Source organism: Lutra lutra, chromosome 9 (assembly GCF_902655055.1).
Source record: "Lutra lutra chromosome 9, mLutLut1.2, whole genome shotgun sequence".
Lineage (NCBI taxonomy): Eukaryota > Metazoa > Chordata > Mammalia > Carnivora > Mustelidae > Lutra > Lutra lutra.
In genome coordinates, this window is record NC_062286.1 from 133,365,072 (window position 1) to 133,390,145 (window position 25,074).

General features: G+C 51.8%; 2 protein-coding genes across 3 annotated transcripts in view; one reads left to right on the forward strand and one right to left on the reverse strand.

Moving 5' to 3' along the window:
- RIPOR3 (RIPOR family member 3) overlaps positions 1 to 15,245 on the reverse strand; it is a 72,959-nt gene extending 57,714 nt beyond the window's left edge. For both annotated transcript variants that reach the window (XM_047746851.1, XM_047746849.1), the window contains exon 1: positions 14,614 to 15,245. The gene's annotated coding sequence lies outside the window, so the exon portion shown is untranslated. The remainder of the gene's footprint in view (positions 1 to 14,613) is intronic.
- LOC125109709 (uncharacterized) lies at positions 596 to 24,011 on the forward strand. Its single transcript, XM_047746858.1, has 6 exons — positions 596 to 819; positions 12,185 to 12,424; positions 13,959 to 14,059; positions 18,049 to 18,167; positions 20,581 to 20,686; positions 23,822 to 24,011. The coding sequence occupies exons 1-6, from the start codon at positions 718 to 720 to the stop codon at positions 23,883 to 23,885; spliced, it is 732 nt and encodes a 243-aa protein (XP_047602814.1). The 5' UTR covers positions 596 to 717; the 3' UTR covers positions 23,886 to 24,011.
- Positions 24,012 to 25,074: the final 1,063 nt, after the last annotated feature.

Here is a 25,074-nt window from a genome sequence, read left to right on the forward strand (position 1 = left end):
TAGACTAAATGGAGTATTCTTCCTTGTTGCCCTGGAACTAGGGTTTGTGAGAAATCTCAGCTCAGTTACAGGAAATAATGAAAAGACTTTTTTTCCCCCCTGCAGAGGCACGTGATGCTGTGGGTAAAGATGCAGCCTCAAGGTCGGTCACCAGCATGCGGCTGCTGGGGACAGAACCGCCCCTGTCCGAAATGCGCTAGGCGCTGCACAAACACCCCGTGAAGAAATGAGGGTGCCGTTCACTCCTGACTGGGCAGTGGCGGACCGGCGGCGCGGGTCTGGGACAGGGGAGGGGGGGGCTCTTCCCGGCTTCCTCCGGGGAGGGGGGACGGACAGGGCTCCCGCCACCTGACCTTTGCGCTCTCCTCCTCGGTGCCAGCGGACCCAGCGACTTGCTTTAATAGAAAGTCGCAAAAGCCATGTGACGCCACCTCCACCATCGGTGACTCATCCGCGTCCACAGACACCTGCACGCACGCATGCACACCTGCACGCTAGGCACCTGTGCGCATGTGCACACGCACGCACGTACGTGCACGCACAAGCGCCCGCGCATGCGCACGTGCCCCCTCTCGCAGGCACTTTCCCCGCGGGCTCACTTTGCCAAAGCGACCGGCCGTGCTGGAGAAGGGTCCCGTGGTCGGGAACGGAGGGCCACCACCGCAAGAAGTGACTCCTGCACTTCTGAGCGAACCGGGTAGCGGATCCTGCCTCTCAATGTTGAGACGAGTGGAACCCCACGGACACCTTGCCGTGCCTGTGACAGAGCCCGGAGCAGAGGACCCGGCCGCCGCGCCTGCACCCCGACCTGCCGAAACTGTAAGATCAGAGACCTGTGTTGTTTTAAGGCATTTAGTTGTGGGGACACGTGTCACGCAGCAGCGGATAACTAATCCAGCCCCTTGTTAGCTCTGTGTCCTTACCCAGCTGCTTAAATTCATGTGTGTCCCTCGATCTCGGAAGTGGCATAACTGGTGCACCCCCACCTTCTGGGCTCATTGTGAGGACGGAAAATGAACGAATGAAGGAATGGGGCAGCTGGCTGGAGCAGTGAGATTACAGAATCAGGAAATGAAGCTCCAGGGGTCGGGCAGAGAGAGGCTGGGGGGAGTCCTCACTGAGTAGCTGCCACAAGGCCAAGTGCTTTGCCCGGACCCCCAGGAAGGTGCCTCCCCAATGTGAAGCCCCACCTCTACCCTCACTTTGTCCCAGTGGGTTTCTCCTGGGGACCCGGACCAGTGCTCAGGGGTGCCTGGCTGGCTCCGTCCGTGGAGCATGCAACTCTTGATCTGGGGGGTTGTAAGTTCAGGCCCCACATTGGGTGGAGAGCTTACTTAAAATAAAGGACCAGTGCTCAGATCTGCCTGCGGTCCGGGTGCCCAGCATCTTTTACCCGCCACCTAGCCATCCCCACTCGGGGTTCTGCTGTCCCTCCTTCGTGGACTGTGTTCTCCATGGAGCTGCTGTTGCCCAAAAGCTGGCCAGGCTTGGTGCCGTGGAGACAAACAAGCCGGCAGCCACAGCATCTGATAGCTCTAGAAACTGACCCTTGTGGGACAGCCGCAGCCAGCTGGGACGAGTACCATGAGCTGGCCACTGCTCCTGGGCAGTCAGTCCTGAGGGAGATGGGGATGGGGGGGGGGGCGGGGAGGGTCAGCCTTCAGCCTTCACAGGGTAACAGATGCCTGACTTCAAGTCAGAACAGACTTTCTACTTGGAGGCATGTCCAGCCTTCCCTGCCCCAGGTCTTTGTGATCCCCAAATCTGAGCTGGCCCCGCTGTGATGGCCACCTCTTAACTATCTCCACAGTTTTAAGGGCCCAGAGATGCACACATCTATCCCCCGTCTCATCTGAGGTTGGAGCCACTTGGGCAGAAGGGGCACAGGGACCACATGGCTGTTGTCTGTCCTCCTTTCACCGCTGAGCTGGGAGCATGAGTCAGACCCTTAATGTCTGCAGGCATGCACACTGACTGGCAGTCCACGGACAGCCCACCTGTAGCAGATGGTGGCTCATGGTAACCCTAGCTCTAGCCCTAGCCCTCCTCTTGGGTCCTCCCTACGCAAGCTAATCCCACTTCTTGGATTCTGGGCACATTGGCTGGCCAAACTGGGTGACAGCCAACATTATTACTGGTTTCCCGATTGCCCCGAGGGGCAGAAACTGGGAGAAACCTCCTGCCCGGGTCGCGTAGCAAGTTAGGAGCCTGCCCCTAGACCCACAGCCCGAAGGCACAGCGCTGCTTCTCTCCTCCTGACTAGCTCTTCTCTGTACCCCAGCAACCCAGCATGCTAACAATGATTAGCATTCTTGAGAACTCTCTCTGTGCCACTAGCTCAGGAAATCCCCGTACACCTCCAAGGTAGGTTCTGTTAGAATCCCTGTTTTACAGTGGGGCTGTCTAAGGCCTGGCTGGTCGTTGGGAGAGGCAGGATTTGAACCCAGGCAGGTCTGGCTTTGGGGCAATGCTCTCTGTGATGTGGCTAGCTCCTACACACTTGCTAGCCACTGTCAACGCTTAACATCCCCCATCCCACCCCTCTGGGGTCGGGGGGCAAAGTTCTGCAGGCTGGCTTTGTTCCTAGGGAGCCCCTGATCTGCCCAGAGGCCTCCAACTTGCTCACTGGCTAGGAGAAGGCTCCTGGCTCTCCATGCCAACAGAGCATACAATTCCTAAGGCCCCAAAGCCCCAGTTGTTGGAAATTACAATCCTTCCTCATGGCTCCGAGCTCATGGCTTTGAGAGACTCCTGATTGCACACACCTCCCATTAGCCAAAGCAAGTTATTTCCATGGCTGCAACACAGACGTGTTAAAAGGTAAACGGCTATACATCATCTGGCAGCCACTCATTTCTCTTTGTCAGCCTCCATTCCCGCCCACCAGGCCCCCGCTCTCCCCTGGCTGTCAGAGAAACAGCTTCATCCTTCCTGCAAATGCCTTCGCCAGGTCTGGCCCAAGGAGTCGGGGTTTGTGGACCCAACAGAGTGAATCACTTTGTGAGCATTCAATAGCATTGTCTCGAGGACGAATAGATCACACCTTAATGGACCATTTTTCAATTTGTAAGCCCAAGTCAAGACGCCTAAAATGTTACCAGATGTCAAGGATGACATGTATGCGTCTGACATGCTCTTACACGCACAAGGGTGGCAAGCTTTCTGCCTGCAGGAGAGCTGGGCACCCGTGACCCCAGGCAGAACACAGCTTCATGTTCGCCGCTGTGAAAACAAGATCCAGCCCCCCGCACCACTCCCCCTGCCTTTTTATAGCCTCTTTGGGAGAGATGTGTCTGGAGAGAGTGGAGGGAGGTGTGGGCCAGGAGACAGCATAGCTCGAATGGCTGGGACTCGGGGAGAGAAAGGACGATGACTCCAAGCCCTTGGAATGGGATTGGAGGGTCTCAAATCCTTGCCAGCTTTGGAGTCAGAGAGAATAGGTTTGCTCCCAAATGTGCTATTTACCAGCTGTGTGACCTTACACGAGTCAGTTCACCTCTCTGGCCTCAAACAGAGATAATCCTAGAACTCCTTTCACAGGGCTGTGGAGAGGCCTGATCGGGGGAGGGAATGAAAGCACAGAGGAGTGCCCAGCACATCATTGGTGCTGCACCAAGTCGGCGTGAGAGGCACTATAGGAAGGGCTACTGTTTCCCAGGGGCGGTGGCCCCCCGAAGTCACAAAGTCCCATCTACCCAGGGATTTTGAGTGTGACCTTATTTTGAAATGGAGTCTTTACAGACAGAACTGGTTAAGATGAGGTCACACTGGATTGGGGTGGCCCAATCCAAAGACTGGTGTCCTTAGAGGAGGAAGAAGGCCACGTGAAGGCAGCGAATATTATCATTAGTTCACCTGCTCAGGCCAAGGGCAGCGGCAGCCGAGGTCAGCCCCCCGATCCAGGGAGCCCTCTGGCCCATTCAGTACCCGCAGACAATTCCTAAGGTTATCCCTGGGTTTTCGCGATCTGGATTTGCTACGATCGCTGCTGCTGAGTAGTTAGCGTAGGACGGTGAGGGGCAGAAGAGAAGCAAAACCAACAGCAAAGCTCCCCCACCCTGGGTCAGGAGTGTTTTTCCACCAGGAAACCAGAATAGTTCGTGTGAGTTTGTTCACCCTTTGTCCCAGGACACAAAAATGCCAGAAATGTGCAAGGGCTGTGGCCACAGAGGGACACTGTATCTCGTCCCCGAGGTCCATTTCCTGCACGGGGCAGAGGGTCAGAGTGAAGACCACTGCGCAAAGTCAGGACAAGTGAGAGCTGCTGTGTGCGCCACGGGGGGCCGTTGAAGCTCCCCTTTCTCAGGGCCCTGGATTTCTAGTCTGTAAAATGGGGTGATGAGGCCTGATCCCTCAGCTCACAGAGTAGAGCAGATGTCATAAGTGCGGGTATGGTCCTGTGGCGCTCTCTCCTCTGTTCTCCCGAAGGGGTCAGCAGCATGGGAAATGAGTCCCCCTAACAGGGCCTCTCCCAGACCCCACTTTATAACAGACTTGACACCATCAGTCCATCCACGTGTGTTCACTAGTCACCAGCTGTGTGCACAATGCTGTTCCGCTTTCTGGGAGGCTGTTTACAACCGTCACCACTGCTGATGATCAAGGTCAGCAGTCATGGCCACGTAGCTGGCATTCACAGACCCTGAGCTTTGCCTCTCTTAATCCTCAAGACGCATCTGCCAGATCGTGCCGTCACAACCACATTTTTAAGAGAAAACTTAGTTCAGAGGGAATATGACTTGCTCAAGGCCACACCATGAGTCTGGACTCCCTTTAGACTCTGCTCCAAATGAGACATTCTGCCTGCGAATGACCCACAGCCCAGTGCGGTGAGCTCTGGACCCACCCGTAGCGAGAGACATTCCTCACACAAGCTTGTATTTCTCACGCCTGACATGGTGTCAGATACTTCCTAGTGTTACAGCGTGTTACGTCACTGCGACCTCCTAAGACCTTCCGGAGAAGTTGTTGCCATCGCTGTAATCGTTAGCCCGCCCAAACAGAGGAGGACGCAGAAGGGCAGGGGTTATGGGGGTGGGAGCCCTGAGAAGTTAGGACCAAACCCAGCCTTCTTGCACTTCTGAAATTCTCAATCGCCATGCCTTCTGCCTCCCCAAAGGGAGCTGGATACCACTGGTGCTAAATCAGTGCAGAGACAAGAGAAGGGTGTTTGGAGTCCAGATCTCAGGAGGCTTCCTGGAGGAAGAGGATTGCAGAGGATGGGGAGAACCTGCGTAGTGCAGATTCCCTCTCCCCAGACCCACTTCAGGACATTTGCCAGGAACCTGGGAGCTGGATATCCTCAACCCTTTGAAACTCACCGCTTGGCGCCTCACTCCCCTGAGGGCCTTGGGAGGAATCTGTCCCGCCTGGCTTGGGGAGGGCCCGACCCGGCCTCCCGCTGGCCTGTCCACATGCCAGGCCAGGGCTGACCCTTCACCCGCACATCTCTCATTCTGCAGGCCCCAAGAAGCAAAGTCCAGAGCCAAGGTTATCGTGGGGGTCACATACCTTAGGGGAGGGGCGGGTACACAGAGCCACAGGCTATTCAATGCAGCCGTATTTGCGATCACAAAAGATTGGAACCGACTTGGAGTCCATCAGCAGGGGACTAGGTTGAGGTGCTTTGGCATAACCACACACGACTCAGGTGTCAGCGGGAGAGGGTTTTGAGAAGTAAAAGCTGATGTTTATGAAGGATTTGAGCCCCTCCCACGTGCATTAACTCATTTGATCCTACAACAGTCCCAGGAGGAGAGACTATTATCACTTTAAAATGAGGAAACGGAGGCACCCAGAGGTCGGGTCCCTAGCCCAAGGCTCACGGCTACACCGTGGAGCAGGGGCTCGGTGCAGGCAGAGCGCATCAGAACCCCCTGTCTTCTAGCCTCCCCGCTTCCCAGTCTAGACGCCAGGGGTCCCTCCTCCAGGAACTCCCTGGAACCTGGGAAAGAAGAGAAACGCTCAGATAACCTCCAGCACTTCCCAGCCGGCGCTGGCCCAGGTTGGGCGGGGGGAGCAGGTGTAATCGGAGGAGCTTGACTGAAGCCTCCTGTGTCTGCGACAGATTCTGATAACTCAGACGCTGTGGTAGCCAACTGCTCTCCAGTCAGTTACGGCCAGCGGGGCCCACTGATTATTTTTATAGCCTTTCCTGGAGTCATGACAAGGAAAACTAAACGATCCACAGGACCCCTTTCATCACGAACAGCCGGGTTTCACGGTTGGGGGCGGAGGAAGGAAAGAAAGAAATTACTTTTTTCCCCTCTTTGGAGCTAATCTACGAACTCAAGGCTGGGCGGCCGGCGCGTTGGTGTTGAGAAGAGCTGTTCTCAAGCAGAACTAATTGGCAACAGAAATGGAATTTTTCCCCCCAAAAAAGTATAAACATGCTTTATCCCTGGGAATTACCCTTTGGAATAGGTATTCCAGACATGCTGAGTGCAACTGCCCGCGCACAGCCGTCCGCCTCCCATAGGCAAGCCCAGAGGCGGCCGGAGCAGGCTGCCACTCAGCCACGTCGGCCTTTCTCGAGATAGGATGGTCGCAAAGGTCACTGGCCCAGAGCAGCCCAGTCTGGAGTGGACATTCGCTCTCCTCTTGCCCAGCACCACATCCCTTCTAGAAATAGCAGTTGGCTTAGGGTACCCTGTGCCCTGATCCCTGGACTTCCTCCCCCTGTGCTCCAGGGATGAGCACTGGCAGGTATAAGCTCATGAACGGATTCCAGGGAAATTCGGGGAATAGGCACTCAAAGCAACAAGAAACAAGAAGCCCGGGGACGCCCGGGTGGCTCAGTCGGCTAAGCTGCTGCCTTCAGCTCAGGTCATGATCCCAGGGTCTTGGGATCAAGTCCTGCATTGGGCTCCTTGCTCAGCGTCTCTCTCTTTGCCTCTGCCTGCTTGTGCTCGCTCTCTGTCTCTCACACAAATAAATAAATAAAATCTTTTTAAAAAAAAAAGAAAAGAAACAAGAAGGTGGGGATGCCTGGGTAGCTCAGTCGGTTAAGCGTCTGCTTTCGTCTCAGGTCACGATCCCTGGGGTCCTGGGATTGAGTCTGCTTCTCCCTCCGCCACTCCCCTTGCTTATGCCCTCTCACGTGCACTCTCACTCTCTCTCTCTCTCAGATAAATAAATAAATCTTAAAAAAGAAACAATAAAGTACAAAAAAGAGTATCTAATGAAGCTTCTAGAAAGGAGAGCTCCGGCGATTTTAGAAGTGCAGAGAGTAACCTGCCCGGAGCCACACAGCGTGGTCGTAGGGGGTCCAAGACATGAACCCAAGTCTGTAGGGTTGAAGAATTTGTGACATTTGACTCCTAGGCTCTATGAAGAGATGGCATAACCTCTGGAGGGAGCCAGACAGACCAGATGCAGCCCCATCTCTGCCATTTCCTACCTGTGGGATTCCAGGCAAGTTACTTAACCTCTCCGGGTGCCTGGGCGGCTCAGTCAGTTAAGCGTCCAGTTCTTGGTTTTGGCTTGGGGCATGGTCTTGTGGTTACAGGTTTGAGCCCCATGTTTGCCTGTGCGCTCAGTGTGGAATCTGCTTCAGATTGTTTCTCCCTCTGCCCTTACTCTCTCTCTCAAATAACTAAAATCTTTTTTTTTTTATTTTTTATAAAAGAGTCACTTAAACTTCCTCCTCCTCAGTTTCTGTATCTGTGAAGTGGGGCCTCTAAGAGCCCCTCCGTTCATGGGATCTGAGGGTTAAATGGATTAACAGCAATACAGGTAGAGTACGAGCAGTGATACCTGTCACGAGCAAGGACTTGTCCCTGCCCTGTCACTCTGGGTCCCACCTGTGTAAGAACCAGGTTGAGTAAAGGCAGGACCAAGCGATAGATGCTAGGAGGACAAGGTCTTAAATGCCCTCTCCACATTTACCTTCCTGTAGTGTGACCGTCAGGCTCGGTTTCCCTCCCAGTGCAGCTCTACCATGAAGATGGGAGACATCACGAGCCCACAGCCTGCTCAAGGCTATTCTTAGACCTGGAGATAGACAGTGAGTGGCAGCCAGGCCTGTGATGGTGGCAGTGGTGGAGATGCAGGAGAAATTCCACTCATTCAGTTGGCAGAAAGTAAGCCATCAGACAAATGCCACACGGTCGAGGGCACATGTGAATTGGCAGAGCCACTATGGAAAATAGTTCGGGGCGTGATTTCATATTGTCTACAACCCAGCAGTCCTGCTTCCGGGTGGACACAGGAGACACACGCCAGCACGTGCATACTGGGCAGGCGCAAGGATGCTCAGAGCAGCACCGCCTGTAGTAGCAAGCGCACCAGTGTCAAATGACCTGGAAGCCTCTAGACGTGGGAAATGCATCCCGGTTTGCCACGCAGTAGCATCCGGCAGTGGGAGATGAGGAAGCGCCGAGCCCTGTGCAAGCACGGGGATGAGTTGTAGTGATAAACGCTTCATGAAAACAGAAGTGGTACAAGACAACGTAGATCTTTTTATAAAGTTCAAAAATAAGTAAAAATAATCTACTGTTTGGACATAAATACCTTTTTTTAGAAAAGGGAAGTTGAGATGTTGAAGTTCTGCAAACCGATGTGAGGACGGCCATACGATGTTGAGAATGTACTTGATGCCACTGAATTGTGTACTTGAACATGGGTAAAATGGTCAGTTTTATGTATCCTTTACCACCATTTTTTAAAAAGCCATAGAAAGGGGCGCCTGGGTGGCTCCCTCAGTTAAGTCCCAGCTCTTGATTTTGGCTCAGGTCATGATCTCCGGGTGGAGATCAAGCCCCATGTCGGGCTCCTTGCTCAGCAGGGAGTCTGCTTGGATGCTCTCTCCCCCTCCCTCTGCCCTTCTCCCACATGCATGCACACTCTCTCCTTGTCTCTCTAAAAAACAAACAGAAACAAAAACCAAAAACCTACAAATAAAAAGTCCTAGAAAAACACAAAATTCAAGATCGTAGCTACTGCGGTGGGAAGGAGCATGTAAGTGGGTTATAGATAGTTGTCAAAGTTCTAGTCCCCAGGCTGGGGGGTGGCTCTGTGGGGGGTTTTATTTTATAAATAAATGTGGCGAGACTGCTAGATGGAAGGGTGAGTGTGTCCTGAGGAGGTATGATTAATTCACTTCTACCTGAGCTCTCTTTTATAAATCTTGAGGGCAGCTTTGGAGACCAGGGATCTAATGGGGGCTGCTGGGCAAGTGAGCAAGGTCTTTGGCCTTTCCCTCTGCTATTAATCAGGTGTAGGACTGTCTGGTCCTTGGTGGGGTGGAGGGGGGTGGCATCCAGTGGTGCATTCGGAAGGTGCGTGCCTGCCCTCCTCCACATGCTCGCATCTGCAGGGTCTGTCCTCGCTCATTCGGAAGGCAGGGGCGGGCATGCTCCGGACCAGGGGTGACCGACCCAGTCCAAGGGACAGCACAGTGACAGCCACCAGGCCATAGCAGATCCCACAACAGATCCCATAACCTTCTTGACCCCCAGTATTTCTGAACACCGGTGTGGGAGATGGTGTTGTTTTACCAGCCCTGCAAGCCCACCTGAGACAGACGGGCTGAGCACAGGAGCCACTTGAGGAGTCCAGTCTGGGCCTGGGCTGGTTTGACAGCACGTCTGATGATGTATGCGTCTGCTGACTCTCACTGTTCTGCAAATGAACGGCCACTGCGTGAGTTGACACATGCGTAGAAGTGTGGCATTCATAAATGAAATGGAGTCCCTGGCTAGAGATTCCTGGTGACCCTAATTCACAGTTCTCCCAGGAGGTCTGACTGCTCTGTCACTCTTGGCAACAAAGCAAACCAGGTATTTCTACAAGTTTATTGAGTGCCTACTATGGAATAGAACACTGAACATAACAGGCAAAAAAAATGTGTGTGTGTATACATACATATACCTGTACCCTCAGGAAACTCACATTCCGGTAGGGGACATTTAAGAAAAGAAAAATATGGGGCACTTAGGTGGCTCAGTGGGTTAAGTGTCTGCCTTCAGCATGATCCTGAGTTCTGGGATCAAGTCCCACATCAGGTTTCCCGCTCAGTGGGGAGTCTGCTTCTCCCTCTGCCACTCCCCCTGCTTGTGCTCTCTTGCTCACTCACTCTCAAATAAATAAATAAATAATATTTAAAAGAAAAAGAAAAGGAAAAAAATATGCCAGATGATGGTAAGTGGTAAGGAATGAGCCACGTGGAAATCTGGAGAGGGAGTGTCTCAGGCAGTGGGGAAAGCCAGTGCAAGGGTCCTGAGGCAGGACTGTGTCTGGCACGATTGAGAACAGCAAATGTGGCAAGGGGGAGAGCAGGGGAGATGAAGTCCAGATCTTATAGGGCCTTGCGGTCATGGTGAGGACTTAACCTTTTACTCTGGGTGAGGTGGACCTAGGACTGGGGAGTCAGGAAGGTGTTCTGAGCAGAGGAGGGACAGGATCTGATTTCATTTTAACAGGACCCCGCTGGCTGCAGATAGAGAACAGACCATCACAGAGGCAAGAGAAGCAGACACCAGTGAGGAGACAACTGTAAAAGCCCAGAGAGAAATGGCCTCGTGGGCCAGGGTGAGGGGAGGGGAGGGGACAGGAAGAGGTCAGCTTCCAGACACAGGTTGAAGGGAAAGCCAGTAGAATTTCTTTTTACTGAAAAGTAGAAGCAGTTGGGTTCTACTTATGTTTTGGGGTCAAGAAAGTTTATGACCTGATTAGAAAATAGAAATTCGCTTATCAAAATAGATCCCCTCTTCCGACCTCCTGGGACTTCTGATATGCAGGCATTGAAAGGAAGGTCTTAGGTCTCCATGAGCTAATATGGATGAACTCTCAGGATCTATTATCAAGTGGAAACAGGGAGATGCATAATAGAACACATAGAATCCGTATTTGAAAACTAAAATTAAATTTAAAAATGCGAAAATGAGTGAACGAATGGTCTGGAGGAGTAGACTCCTGACTCTTACCGGGTTGCCTGGGGTGAGGGCCACTGAGATTGAAACTCAGGATCACCCTTCTGAGCACACAAAATAAAATAATTATAAAACCCATTTATTATTATTTTTAAAAGTGCTGTGAGCATGGCTCCATTCTCGCCTTCATAACTGTGCTGCTCTGAGCCAGTGTCCCCACCTGGGCCTCTGCCTTGGCCTCGACCATAAGAGACAGAACTCAGGAATGAGAAATACTTTCCTCTGCCGCTCGCTGGCTTGCGAGAACTGGAAAGGGCCCACCTGGCTCCCAGGGTTTCTATAAATAGAAAGTTGTCTTAACTTTCCTATAGATTTGGCTTAGCTCTTCCTCCCGCTTGTTCCAAGATGCCGTTTCTATTAGAGAGTCATGCTCTGCACATGAAAATAAAGTACGGCGGGAGCAAGACCTTAAGTGGATGAAATTAAGCAGGAGCTGCCCGACAGGTCACCGGAAGTGCCCCCGCACGCAGAGCCAGGGAAGGTGATGAGGGAGCCCCGGGCCGCCACTGTCCACGCTGGGGCCCAGAGGTGGCCTGTGGAGACAACAGCTCCTCCCCAGCCCAGTCTCTGTATCCATTCCACTGCTTAGAATGGGAGTGAGGAGTTGGACTGTGGGTATGTTTTAGGCAAGAGGAGGAAACTGAAGTATTTGTGTCCAGGCTCAGTACCTGGAGTTTGACTCCCTCTGGGTAAGGACCAAAGATGGTCCATGCCAGGGTTTCTGAGACCCTGGGCACAAGCGTATGAGCGGTGGGGCCAGTGGTGTGCTGGTGAAGGTTAGCAGCCGGTGCTCCAGGAGAGAGAGAGCGTGTGTGTGTGTATACATGTATGTGCGTGCATACGTGTGTACATGTGAATATATGCACACTTGGGTTTATTATAGATTGTACTGGTATAAAGGGTGTGTAGCACACAATTTACAAATAAAAACAAAATTTGCAATACCCCCTTGGAAGTTTCATATATACTCAACTGAGTCACACAGAAAGAGTTTGTTGATTTTGGCTCCCAGCCCTTGAATCTGTAGTCAGCCCTCACTTACGAGTGACGAGCGAGAGGAGCTCAAGACTGGTGCATATTTTCCTTTACCTTAAGGAGTCAGACAAAAGTGATACGACAAAGTGCAGTTTGTCAGTGAAGGAAACACGTGCCTTCATTGTGGGGCTCTTCACAACAGAACAGCCACAGATGGGGACACAGTCTTATGTTTAATCTTCATTGTTAACTTTTCCTGTCTCCTCCCTCAAATCTAGGCCATCAGCAAAACAATAAATCGAGCCCTGCTTCGTCCTGTTACCAGTTCCCATGGTATAAGGACTCCCACTGGGGCCAATTTCCGGGGCCACCAACCTGGGGTCACTGCACGGGGACTCGGGGAGAGATACACAACAGCGGACTATCAGATGGGCTTCCACCAGGCAGCGTGGACAGAAGTCACCTCGGGAGCCTCCAGAGCAGCCAGATGTCTTTTCAGACAGGGAAAGGGAGGAGCCGTGAGTACTCATTACCTTTGTAACATCGTTGACTTAATTAGAAGTCTGCAAAATTTAATTTTTAATAATGGCTCTGCTTAGCAACTCATTCACCACATTTCTGACAGTCTGACCATTGGCTTTCAAAAGCCGGGCCAAGCTGTGTCCAGCACACCACAGTGTAGGGACCACGTGGCAGAGAGTGTCACGGATTGGGGAAGAAGCTGGTCCCTCCATCTCTGCCCAGAACCCAGAGCAGCCTGGGCACCACAAGGGTAGGGCACGAGGGGGTGTCCTCTGAGAGTCTCAGGTGGGCGGAGGGCGGAGGCCAGAGGAGGCCAGAGAGGACGAGCAGGGCAAGAGCCCAGTTTGTGGGCACATGTGAGCTACCCCTTCACTGCTCCCCAGAAAGAACTGGCGGGTCCTGGGGGTGGGTGCTAAGCTTCTGATGCAGAGTAGGTAAGGGCCTCCTAGCCAGCACGCATTTGGGTTAAATCACTCCCCACGAAAGCAATCCATTCGGCCCCTCAGAGGCCCACAGGGCCAAAGGCCTGGGATCGCTGATGTCAGCAGTGAACCCCTCAGTCCCTTCTTCAAGCCCACTTGCGTGCCCCCCTCCTCCGGACCTTCCCTGATGGCAGGGCTCATGGGAGACCTTTGTCTTCTCTTAGCGTCCTGCGAACTTCAGTGCCCTCCAAGCAGGCTCTCAGAATTTTAAGAATTACACAGAGATTTTAGAGATTTCCTAAAATGGGAAAGGGTAAAACAAACCCTTCATATTATAGGTGAGGAAACAGAGGCCCAGAGATGGCAGGTGACTTGGAGAAGTCACCTTGAAGTGTCTACAAGAAAAATCAAGGCCAGAAGTGGGTAGGATGACCAGTCATCCCAGTGTGCTCAGGACTGGGGGAGGGGTGGGGAGTGGTGGCGCCGGGACCCCCACTCAGGTCTCGACTCAAGCCCAAGGCAGAGGTTCTGAGCCAATCCCCTAATGGAAGGGAGGCCTGCGTCAGTACAGAGCTGCTGTGGGGTGGAATTTTCCAAGAGGAGAGAAAAGCGACCACATCTGGGTGCCGGGATCTCCAACTCTGCCCAGATGCCTGGCACCAAGGGATTTCCCACCTGCCTAGGCCCTGCTGTGTGCTTCCCGGGCCCTCAGATGTAACGTGCATCCTTCTCCTCCGTGCCAGGGAGACACTCCTGGACTCGATCCGCAGCTTATCTGTGGCTGCTGCTGCCACAGCTGTGGGGCTGCATATGCAGATAGCCTCCAATAATATTAATACGTGATTCCCCCCGGGGGAGGTGTGTGGAAAGCTCTGTATGTGTTTCACAATTCTGTTTCGTCCAGAGGAGCAGTGGGGGCCCAGAATGATTTGAAACAGATTTTTGGAAAAGCAAAATTGGAACAAAACCTAGTAGAGGCATGTGCCACTCTCGCCACGCCCAGCTCCCTCTACCCCTGCCTGATGTTAACCCTCTTCTCCCATCCTGGGGAGCCTCTGACAGCAGGGAGGCGAGCACGGCACATGGCATCCAGCACTCCTCCTTCCAGCCAGGAGCCCCTGCCTGGGACGCATGCCCCCACCCATCCAGAGGTGAAGACCACTCAGCCTGTGGCTGCCTTTCTCCAGCCTCTCTGCCTACGTCCCACAGGTAATCCTCCCCTCGACACCCTCTCTTCCTGCACCCCTGCTTCCTGCAGAGATCATGGAATCAGAACAGAATACAGACTACTGGAAGTGGAGAGTTTAGGGCAAGTCAAGTCAGAAGGGCAAGGACCTAATTCTGATCTACGCCACTGACCAGCTGTGTGACCTTGGGTGAGTCACTTCACTTCTCTGAGCCTCTGTTTGCTCAGGTACCAGGAGAGTACACTTGCCCCTCTGAAGGCTCATGGGGATTCCCTGAGCTAGAGCTTCATAAATGCCTAGCACAGTGTCTGGCATATGACAGATACACAAGAAACAGTCACAGTAAAAGCCCCTTAAAGAGCCTCTGTTCCAGCCACTCCATTGCAGAGATGGACAAACCGAGGCCCAGGGAGGGGAGAGAACTCGCCCAAGACCATACAGCAAGCCCCCGCTATCCCATTCCCCCCTCTCTGACTCCCTTCTCCTGGGGAGCTCCAGGCTGGAGTGTGAGCAAGTGCTCGCCTCCTCACGCCTCACCTCCCTCTAGCGTCTGGTCCACACGCCAGAATCACTCACCATCCAGCAGGTACAGGCATTCAGGCCAGGGCACGCCTCCTCCTCCAGGCCGCCTGGCTTTCTCTGTCGCTGAGGTGAGCTGCGACTCTCATCCGCATCCGCCGCATCTGCATTCGCTGCAGGGGTCGGGCTGGGGAAGTCCTTCCAGACTAGCCACTCGGAGGCTGCTCACAAGGAAGCCACTGTCCCCTGGTCTTCTTTGCGGTGCTGAGGGCCAGGGGACATTGCACTGCCGGGCTCTGATAGTGCAGTCGGCCTCTTATCTGGCCTGTGTCCGGGTGTAGGCGGCCGTGGAGCCGGGGTTCCAGGAAGCTGGCCTGGGGCCCCCCCGGCCAGCCCGCGCTCCCCGGATGCTGCCTGCTGCTCTGGACGCTGCCGATTGCCCGTCAGTGTCACTGAGCTCTACCAGGGAGAATTCCATGCTGGCCCCTAGCAGGCGGGGCCCCCACCCCTTCACGTCCCACCCCCCACTCCCATCTTGGCAAGGGGACGGGAAAAGGCAGCTAATTTCAAGTCCGCACAGCGCTTGTGGTCGTGTCCTGAACTCTCTACGATTAATCACAGAGCATCTGATTTCTGCTTCTCCTCAGAGGGGGGTGTGGGGACGCCTGGAAGTTTCTGTTTACTCCATTCTTCGTTCTTCGGCCGGCTGTGTGCTAATCACAAACAGACAGGGACACAGCCTTCCCCTCCCTCCTCAGTCTCTGCCTCCTCTTCTTACCTTGCCACTTTCATGTCCCCTCCTCACTCCTTCTTTTCCTCCTTTCTTCCCTCTCCCCTGTGGGTCCCCTCTGTCTGTCCGGATCTGGGATCTGATCCTCCACACACCTCTTCCTGTGGTCCTGGTTTCCCCAGAGCCCCGTTGTCCCCTCTGCACCTCCCACTTCTCCCGGGGTGCGAATTAGCTTGGTATCTTCCCTTTGCGTCTTTAGAGTTAGTGGTCAGCTTCTTTTACTGCTTCATTCCTTTTTTTACCACCTAATGTTTTCAGGCTTTCCCCGCACCCCCCCACCCCTGTTAACATTTCTATGTGCGACTCCTACAAAATCGGCTGGTGTCTTGATCGGGGTTGGAATCCAGGCACGACACACACGTAGGCTCCCTTTGTCACCTTGGCCCATCAGCTCTCAGATTCTGCTCAGGGATGGACCAGGGAACAAAGCCCCCATTGACCACCACTGCAGAGAGGCCCGGAGCCAACCAGCCTGTAACACCTAGAGATGAATTTCTCCCTCCCTTGGCTCCCTTCCACCCTGCAGCCACTGCAGACAAGAAATAAACAGGAATAAACAGCCCCAAAGAGTAGTAACTGACACCCCTCCCCACAAACACACACACACACACTCTGAAGGGTAGTTTGATAAGACCTTTGAAAATCAGAAATGAGCATATACGCCACCACCCAGAATAATTTATGCATGCGCCTAAGGAGGCATGTACACAGAGTTTTGCTTAAAAAAAAAAAAAAGTCTTATCATAGGAAACAATTGAAAATAATGTAAACATCCATAAAACAATGACTGATTACACAATGTGGAAGGGCCATGCTATGGCTTACCAGGCTGTGATTTAAAAAGAATGAGCTAAGTCTGTAGGTAACAACAACAGTGGGTCTCCAAGACATATTACTGAGTGAGAAGGGGGTCAAAGTGACATATCTGGTATAATCCTGATTGTGTAACCCTCCCCTACGTACACACACAAAGAATGAGATACTACGGAAACACGTGTCAGGCCTGAAAAGTAGTCTCAAAGGATTTAAACCAAACTGGGTCATTAGTGCTGGGAGAGAAGGAGGCAAACGGTTTAAGGGTGGTGCTCTTACCTGTAACAGTTCCATTTTGAAAAGAAAATGGGAACACCTAGGTGGCTCAGTTGGTTAAGGGGTTAAGCGTCTGCCTTTGGCTCAGGTCATGATCCCAGGGTCTTGGGATGGAGGTTCGCCTGTGCTCCCTGCTCAGTGGGGAGCCTGCTTCTCCCTCTGCCTGCTGCTCTCTCTCTCTGTCAGATAAGTAAATAAAATCTTTTTTAAAAAAAGAAAAGAGGGGCCCCTGGGTGGCTCAGTCGGTTAGGCATCTGCCTTTGGCTCTGATCATGATCCCAGGGTCCTGGGATGGAGCCTAGCATAGGGCTTCCTGTTCGGCAGGGAGTCTGCTTTTCTCTCTCAATCTCTCTCTCTCAGCCCCTCCCCACTGCTCATTCTCTCTCTCTTTTTTTCCCAAATAAATAAAATCTTAAAAAAAAAAAAAAGTGAAAATGGACTCATCTGTTACCTGTGTATCAAGTAGCTTCCTCCTCCGCACCCAGGTGCGGAGAGAATTTCATCTAAGCACATGGCCCCTTGGACTAACTCAGAGAATTCTCCAGTACGTCCGTGGAGAGATCACCAGTCGTGCTGAGGACTGAACCTGGCAGTTCTGCAGCTGCTCAGGTGTGATCACCTGCAGTTAGATGTGGGACCCCTGAGCCAGCAGTGACTTGTCACAAAGTGAATGCCTCAGGAGCAGGAGAGCTATCCCAGAGACTTCCTCGGGGGCTTAGATCTCCTGAAAACGAGGACAGCAGATACATGTCGGAAAGGACAATATTGAAAAGTGCCGACTTGAGCCGCGCTGTGCGCACCAAAGCCCTTCTCCCTTGCTGCAGACAGGTGGGTATAAAACTGACACCCCCCGAGCCTCGTGGGGAGGGTTTAGTCCATTGCCAGGAATATCTGTGATTCACTGCCCGGCACGTACAGTGGAAATGACGATTTTTATTTTATTTTTTTAAACATTTTTCAAAATATTTATTTATTTGACAGAGAGAGAGATCATAAGCAGGCACAGAGAGAGGGGGAAGTAGGCTCCCTGCTGAGCAGAGAGCCTAATGCGGGGCTTGATCCCAGGACCCCAGGATCATGACCTGAGCCGAAGGCAGAGGCTTTAACCTACTGAGCCAGGTGCCCCAAAATGACGGTTTTTAAAAGACAAGGCCAAATGCTTCTCTTTCTGTCAGAACCTTACTTCCATGCCATTGAACCCTACGCCAAGAAAGAATTTTGTGCTGTTGTTTTCCTGATACTATCTGCGATTGCAAAGTCACAGCTGAGGAAGATATTCCAGAGAATCCCCTGAAGTATCTGTGTCCGGGTATTGATAAAGACCATGCCCTTGGGAAATACTACTGCAGGCCAAAGGAAGCCCCAGAACTAATGGAACTCGTTGTTCCTAAAGGAACTGGGTGCCTCACGACTGAGTTGATTTGTGTGTGTGAAGTTCACCGCTCTCGCCTTCAGACCACAGATAACGCTCTCCCCATGTCTCCCGAGGAGTTGGTCCTGTCGAGTTGGACGGTATGATGACTGCAGTGCAGAGCATGAATTCGTCTTACCTTCTCTGGCCACACTTTTCCTTCCCCTCTGTGATTCCCTCCTGCTACTCTTTTCCTTCACAGCCTATGTTTCCAGGAAAATGAAGACGAACAAATTTGCTGCAACCTATTGATAGCAAGTGGATTCTTCCCTAATTCAGAAACATCTGTTACTCTGAAGGAATTCATGCACCTTATGAAAGGTGAGATTGAAAGGCCCTCTCCAGGGACGCCTGGGTGGCTCATTTGGTTAAGCAGCTGCCTTCGGCTCAGGTCCTGATCCCAGCATCCTGGGATCGAGTCCCACATCGGGCTCCTTGCTCGTCAGGGAACCTGCTTCTCCCTCTGCCTCTGCCTGCCATTCTCTCTGCCTGTGCTTGCTCTCTCTCCCTCTCTCTCTCTGACAAATAAATAAATAAAATCTTTAAAAAAAAAAAAAAAAAGAAAGAAAGGCCCTCTCCATAGAGTGGGTTTTACAAATGAGAAATACCCAGATACACTGAAAATGTCAGGGCTAGAATGAGAATCCTTTGCGACGGGTGAGAAGGTAAGCAGCACATAAAATGCTGTGTACAAAGTCAGTTCCTCCTTGTTACAGGCTGTCAGAGAGATCACATGGTTATTTAGGGAACTTCCTGATGTAGGATAGGCAGATTTCTATTCTGGAGAATTCTTACTTGTTCTCTCTGCTTTAAATATGGCTGGAGGTTTTCCATCAGGTTACCTATGGAATTGTTCAAAGCCACGTCAGAGTTGTATCAGCCGTTTACCAAAGGTAGCCATCCTGTATCTGGGCAGGAGATAAAAGTTGTGATCTCTATTTTATTACGTTTTCCACGCTGGCCGTTTAAAGCTAAAAGCAAATTCTCTCTCTTGGGAGACCCAGCTTTTCTGTTTGTTATGGCTTTATGATACTGGCTGATATCAGTAGAAGGAATTAAGTTTTCAAGACTCTGGAGTAGTTTTTTCTCTTTCAGCCTTAATATCCAAAGCGGCGTATGTTCTGCCTGCATCACAGTCACTAGTAAATGAAATTATCTTCATGTTTCTGTCGAGGGAGGCAGGCTACTAACAACCAATCTCTCAAGACAAAAATCCTGTTACTCTTTAAAAAGTTGAAGTTAATCGTAGATCTAGGCCAACTTAGACATTTCATTCACGTTTCTTAAATGGGTTAATATGTCTTTATTATTATGAGCTGGTATTTAGTCTTAGTCATAAAATTTTTAAATTGAGAAGAAAGAATAGTGACAGACAAGTAATTAACTAGAGATCAAATGAGAACCAAACAATTTGAAAAATCTTCCTGTGTAACTGCCCTGAGAATTGCATGTTTTTCACTGATAAATGTGTGTGTCTGACAAATCCATTTGCAAATGGTTCCATTAAAAAAAAAAAAAAAGTGCCGACTTGGTTTCAGGAAACTGCGTCACCTACTCTAACTTAGAAAACATGAAAATCACTTTAAAACACTTGCCAGAATGAATATGGACAAGTCCGGGCCTTACGGAGCAACCGCTGCGGAGGCGATTAGACAGGCCCCTTCCCCGTCACTGACAGCACGCGGGACCATGTCTCAGGGACACGACAGGCACGCGGTGCTCCTCCTGTGCCACTGATGGAATTCTTCCCCTGTCACATAACTCCTGGCTTAGGGAACAGCGCGAGGGGGAGCTCCGGTATAGAAGACAAATGCCATCCTCCAGCGCGGAAGGAAGCTCCGGGTTGGGAGCTCCGTGGCCTCAGACGTGGGCTTTGCAGCTGTCAGAGCATGTGGCCCAGGGAGACCATGCACGGGGCTCCCACGGGGACTGGGCCCGACACAATGCTGCAGGCCCTGTGAGCATGTCTCAACTTTGTGCCCACCTGACTTGACCACCTCTCCAACATTTACTCATCTCTCTTTTTAACCAAGAGAAAGCAGGCCTCGGGCTGAGGTCCCTCAGCAACCAACAGCATCTGGCTAGTAGAACCGTGTTTGGCAAAGGATGCTGGTTTTCCGTGGACAGTTTCCTGTTTTGAATCTTTTAAAGTTTAAATAGTGAGTCCACCAGGTAAGGGGAGAAGACACAAAATCCTAATAGGACGTGGGGTAGAGTTAGCAGTAACGTACTCACACTGGTTCATTTGTTGGGACAGACACGCCACAGGAGTAATGTAGGAGGTCGGGTGCGGGGTCATAGAGGACTTCCCTCCCTGCACTTTCTCTGCTGCTTTTTCATGAATCTAAAATTAGGCTAAATGTTACAGTTTATATAAATATATTTTTTAAAGATTTTATTTATTTGTCAGAGTGAGAGAAAAGCACAAGCAGGGGGAGTGGCAGGGAGAGGGAGAATCAGACTCCCCGCTGAGCGGGGAGCCAGAGAGAGATCGAGAGAGAGAGAGAGAGAGAGAGAGAGAGAGAGAGAGAGGAGGCAGAGAGAGAGAGACGCAGGGCTGGATCCCAGGACCCCAGGATGATGACCTGAGCTGAAGGCAGACCCTTAACTGAGCCACCCAGGCATCCCAGTTTATTTATTTGTTTACTTGTTTATTATTGATATTTTTAATATTTTTATTATGAACCCAGAGAAAAATTGACCCATGCTATTTTTTTTTTTTTTAAACATGTAGGTCCGGAGAGGAATGGAGAAAGTAGGTGGACTGTGGCAACAGTTGACACTCGGATGCAGGGGAGGGGCCAGGGGCCTCCCGATGCTCTTCGCTCTGCTTGCTACAGGTCGGAAATTGGTCACAGTGAAGTCAGGGGGAAGGAAGTCAGTGCACAGGAAAAATCTTCAGTCTCCGGGAGCCCCCGGAGCATGAATATGGCCAGAGTTGTCAAAGTGATGCCCGAGCTGTGGGTCTTTGGGGGACACTAGGCAAAGAGGAGGCCTGGCAGGGAGATCCCAATACCCACTGCCCCAGGACCCTCGCTACAGCCTCCCTGGGCACACACCTTCCAGATGGCACGGCATACCCAGTTCTTTCCACCCACGCTCTCCCCACAGCACCCTCGTGCTGCAAGCCGGGCAGGTGCTGTCACCCCACAAGCCAGGCTGGGTATTTTGGGGACAGAGATGAATGAGGAGGAAATGTTCTCGCAGGAGACAGATGGGTAAACAGAGACCCACAGGGCCAAGTGCTCCCTGCAGCCCAGGGAGTGAGTGCTGGGTGGGATGGTGCCTTTGAGAATGAAGGGGATGCCCCAAGGAAGTGTGTCACCAGGGACAGATGAGTAAACAGGTTACAGGATCTTTCCAGAGAACCTTCCTTCTCAGGCCCTCAGGGTAAGGCCAGAAACACAGCCTTTGTGCCCTGCAGAGCCTTGGTTTCTACCTCTCTCCTGCTCTGTTGAGTAAACAGCCTGAGTGCTTGTACTGTGCCAAGCCCCCTAGCTGGGAACTCTATCCCCACCCTCCTCCCTCTCACCTGGCTCATACTTTAACCCTCAACCTGCTGGTGCCCACAAGAGGCACATTCTCCCAGAGCTTTCTCTGAGCCCCTACTTGGCACTGGGCCCCCCTTGATGCCACGCCCACTGCCTCATCAGGGCAGAGCTGGGTAAGCACGCAGACCCTGGAGTCCGGTCCTCTGTTCCTAGCTGTATGACCTCAGGCAAGTCACTTCACCTTTCTAGGCTTCCATTTCCTTGTCTGTATAATGGGAATAACTATAGTGCCTCAGTGGTATGTTCTGAAGATTGGGTGAAATAATGCCTTCCTTCTTAACTCGAGGTCTGGGGACCAGCCAACTGGAGCTTGTTAGTAGAGTCCTACATCCCACCCCAGACCTCCCAAACCAGATCCTGCATTTTACCAGGATCCCAAAGTGAGTCGCATGCATGTTCAACTTGAGAAGCACAAGACAGCAGACCGTGTTTGGCTCCTACTGAATATCCGTTATCATCACCATCATCCTCTGTCATTCCATGAGATGAGCTGTTTTTGAGTTCTCCTCCACCTGGTCCGTCCTGCCCAGGACAGCTGTGTTGCCATTGCACCCTTAGTGCCTGGAGCAGAGGAGGTGGTGGATAATTAAGGGCTGAATTCCCTCATTTGTCCAGTTCTCCTGGAGAAGCCAGACCGGGGACCAGGTGACCTCACTCCTGGCTTTTTGAACTCCTTACTGCCATTAATGCCCCAGTAGGACAGCAGGGACAAAGTCTAGAGTGGTGAGAGGACCTCCCACTCGGGCAGTGGGGATGTGAGCTTAACAGAAAGGACAAAGCCCCAAACTCAACCTACTTGGTAAAATCCATGATTTGCCTGATAGTGACATCAAAACTCCCCTCCTCTGTCAGCGTTGTCAGCCTTCAGCACTGCTGAGAATGTCACGTTGCTGGATTCTTCCTGGAGATAAATGCCCAGATCCTTCATTCTCAGGCCTCTCCTCCACACTCAGAGCCTCCTCTTCACCCAGAGCCTCACCCCAGGCACCTCTGCTCCACTGTGACAAGTTCCCAGTCCATCAGATAGAAGAAGGCTCTGTTTTGCTGGGGAAACGTTTAGAGCGACAGGTTCCCGCTCTGGCATCTGCCAGTGCCATAAACCTTGGTTCAACAGAGGAATGAATCTGCCCTGAAGATTGGAGCTTTATCTGCTGGGGGGATTAGCAAAAGCCGAGGCCTGACCTGCGAGAAAACCCCAGCCACCCTCCGCACTCCCTTTGGGACCCTCCAGAGTCAAATATTTTCAGAACCAACTCCAGTTAAGTAAACAGCTCTCTGCACGTGAGTGCCCACAGGGTTTCTCTGAGGACCTGACATTCTCCACTTGGTGACTGTCATTTCCTTACAAACATAACATTGAAAGCGATCTTTGCATTCCCAGAATGACTTCCCCAGCTGAGGAATTCTGCGAGTCTCCTTGAGTTCAGGGCTGGTGATGTATTTTGTGCTTTTATGACAACACTGCCTAAATGCATCCTGTACAATTTTGACAAGACCCCTTTGCCCCCCTCCCCAAGCATGCGTGTCTCTCTTTGCCACAGACTTCTAGTAAAAGCTTCAAATATGCACTGCCTAAATTGAACCCTGATGCTAGGAACACTAATGGGGCGTCCTCTTCAAAGCCATTCTCTGCAACCCAACAGTTTACATGTTGCTGGAAACAATAGACTTAAGTGCACAATTTATTTGGGTTGGCTGGTTTCATGCTGGTTGGAATCTGCTTTGGGGGAAAAACAAACCCTGCATGTGTTTAAATTTATAATTTATACCGAAAGCACAAATACCTCGTAATAGGGCTAGAATGAGACACAGTTATGAGCAGGAGGCATGCACATGTTGGCTCTGCTCTCTCATGGACGTACTACCAGAGACTACAGACTGCTTTTTGGTTAAGCCACCACTCCCTCTTCCTCCCCTAACAGCCCCCCCCCCCCAAAAGCCCATCTGTGGCAGAAGCTTCAGACTGCCTGACCTGTGGGCCAGGGTCCTGATCTGGCGCTTTCTCAGCTGTTCTGCACACCTACCTGCTCCATCCCTGCAACAGCCTCACCCTTGGCCTCATGATTCCCAGGTCAGGGAGCAGGAAACTGAGGCATAGGAAGGTGAAGTCATTTCCCCAAGCTCCCATAGCAAGGTGTAGAGCCAAGATTCACACTTGGGCAGTCTTGCTGCAGAATCCATGCTCTCTCAACTCTTAGGTCCTTCCATAGTAAAGTCTACAGAACCACTAGCCAGAAGGCTCCATTAACCCAATTTTTCATTGCCGTTGAGTTGGAAGAGAAACAAGGCAAATGGCAAGACAATAATAAAATGATATGAGGGCTTAACCAGAGGAGAAGTGAGGTCCCGCTCCCCAAATTAATCCACACAATCTGCAAAGAACACTTTCAACCTTATCTCTATATTCTGCATCTCCATCTTTAGGGCCAGAGAAGGAGATGCCAAGTCCCAAGGGGAGACCAGCGTCCCAGAGGATCTCCATCAATAAGAGCCAGTGCTGGCCTTTGGATTCCAGAACCAGGAAGAAGAGTGTGCTCCAGGGAGATCGCTGTGGCGGGCATGACAATAAGAGCCCCTGGTGAGTGTCTTTCTGGGGTCCCCTGCCCTTCACAGTGTGCTGATCGGCTCCTTCTGAACGCCTTTGTCTCCACCCGCTTGAGTCTGGGTGGCACTGTGACTTGCTTTCACACAATGAGGTAGAAGCGGTGCTCTGCCAGCTTTGGAAGCAGGCCTTTCACCCCGGACTTTCTGCCTTTCCTTTCACTTGCTTGGAATTTCAAGACAAATAGTGGAGAGGCCTGGGCTAGCCCCCTAGAAGACCAGATGTCTGTGTGGAAGGGAACCACGGCAACTCCGCTGACCACAGAACCCTGCTGGGTGTGTGGGGGAGGCCACCCTGGACCCTCCAGCCCCAGTCGAGTTGTGGGATGACTGGAGCCCCAGGAGTGAGCCCAAGAAGGTCAGCAGCACTACTGCCCACATTGCCACCCCACAGAATGAGAAATGACCAAGCCCTCACTGCTTTAAGATACTAAGTTTTGGGGTCGTTTGCTACATAGCAGCTAGAGCGGAAATCATCATTGTTCACACAGCGAAAAGGAAGGTTCTCTGCTGAAACCACAACTGTAAGGAGTATTCCCATATGACCATGTCTCTAGCACAAGAGTTTCTGGAGGATTTGTGGAAGCATGTGTCAAAATGTGTCCTCAGCCCATCTGTGAGGACACTGGTAGCCCAAAGGTGATTTCACTTCTGTTCACCTACTAAATATTTGACCATTGTTTTCCATATGAAAAAGGAACCATCGTCAGCACTGGAGACGCAGATAAATTTGGCACAGTACTCTAAGAACTCCCGGGACAAGAGAGGAAGTGGGCAAAAACGCTGTTAGGAATTCATTCAGGAAATGTCCAGTACCAGGCCCCGCAACGTTCAAGGCTGGGAATACAAAGATGGGAAGCTCACAAATGCAGACCTCATGGGATCTGTGTCTTGTGGGGGACAGGGACTTAAAAGGAAGACGGGTGCCTGGATAGCTCAGACAGTTAAGCGTCCCACTCTTGGTTTCGGCTCAGGTCCTGATCTCATGGGTCTAGAGATCGAGCCCCTCGTCGGGCCAGGCTCAGCAGAGAGTCTGCTTGGATATCCTCTCCCTCTGCCCCTTCCCCTGTTCATGC

Excerpts from the sequence above, each read along its gene's own strand:
- LOC125109709 (XM_047746858.1), top strand. The coding sequence starts at position 718 with ATGTTGAGACGAGTGGAACCCCACGGACACCTTGCCGTGCCTGTGACA. Across the intron at positions 12,425-13,958 it reads GACAGGGAAAGGGAGGAGCC|CCAGGAGCCCCTGCCTGGGA; the intron begins GTGAGTACTCAT and ends TCCTCCTTCCAG. Across the intron at positions 18,168-20,580 it reads ATTCATGCACCTTATGAAAG|GTCCGGAGAGGAATGGAGAA; the intron begins GTGAGATTGAAA and ends TTAAACATGTAG.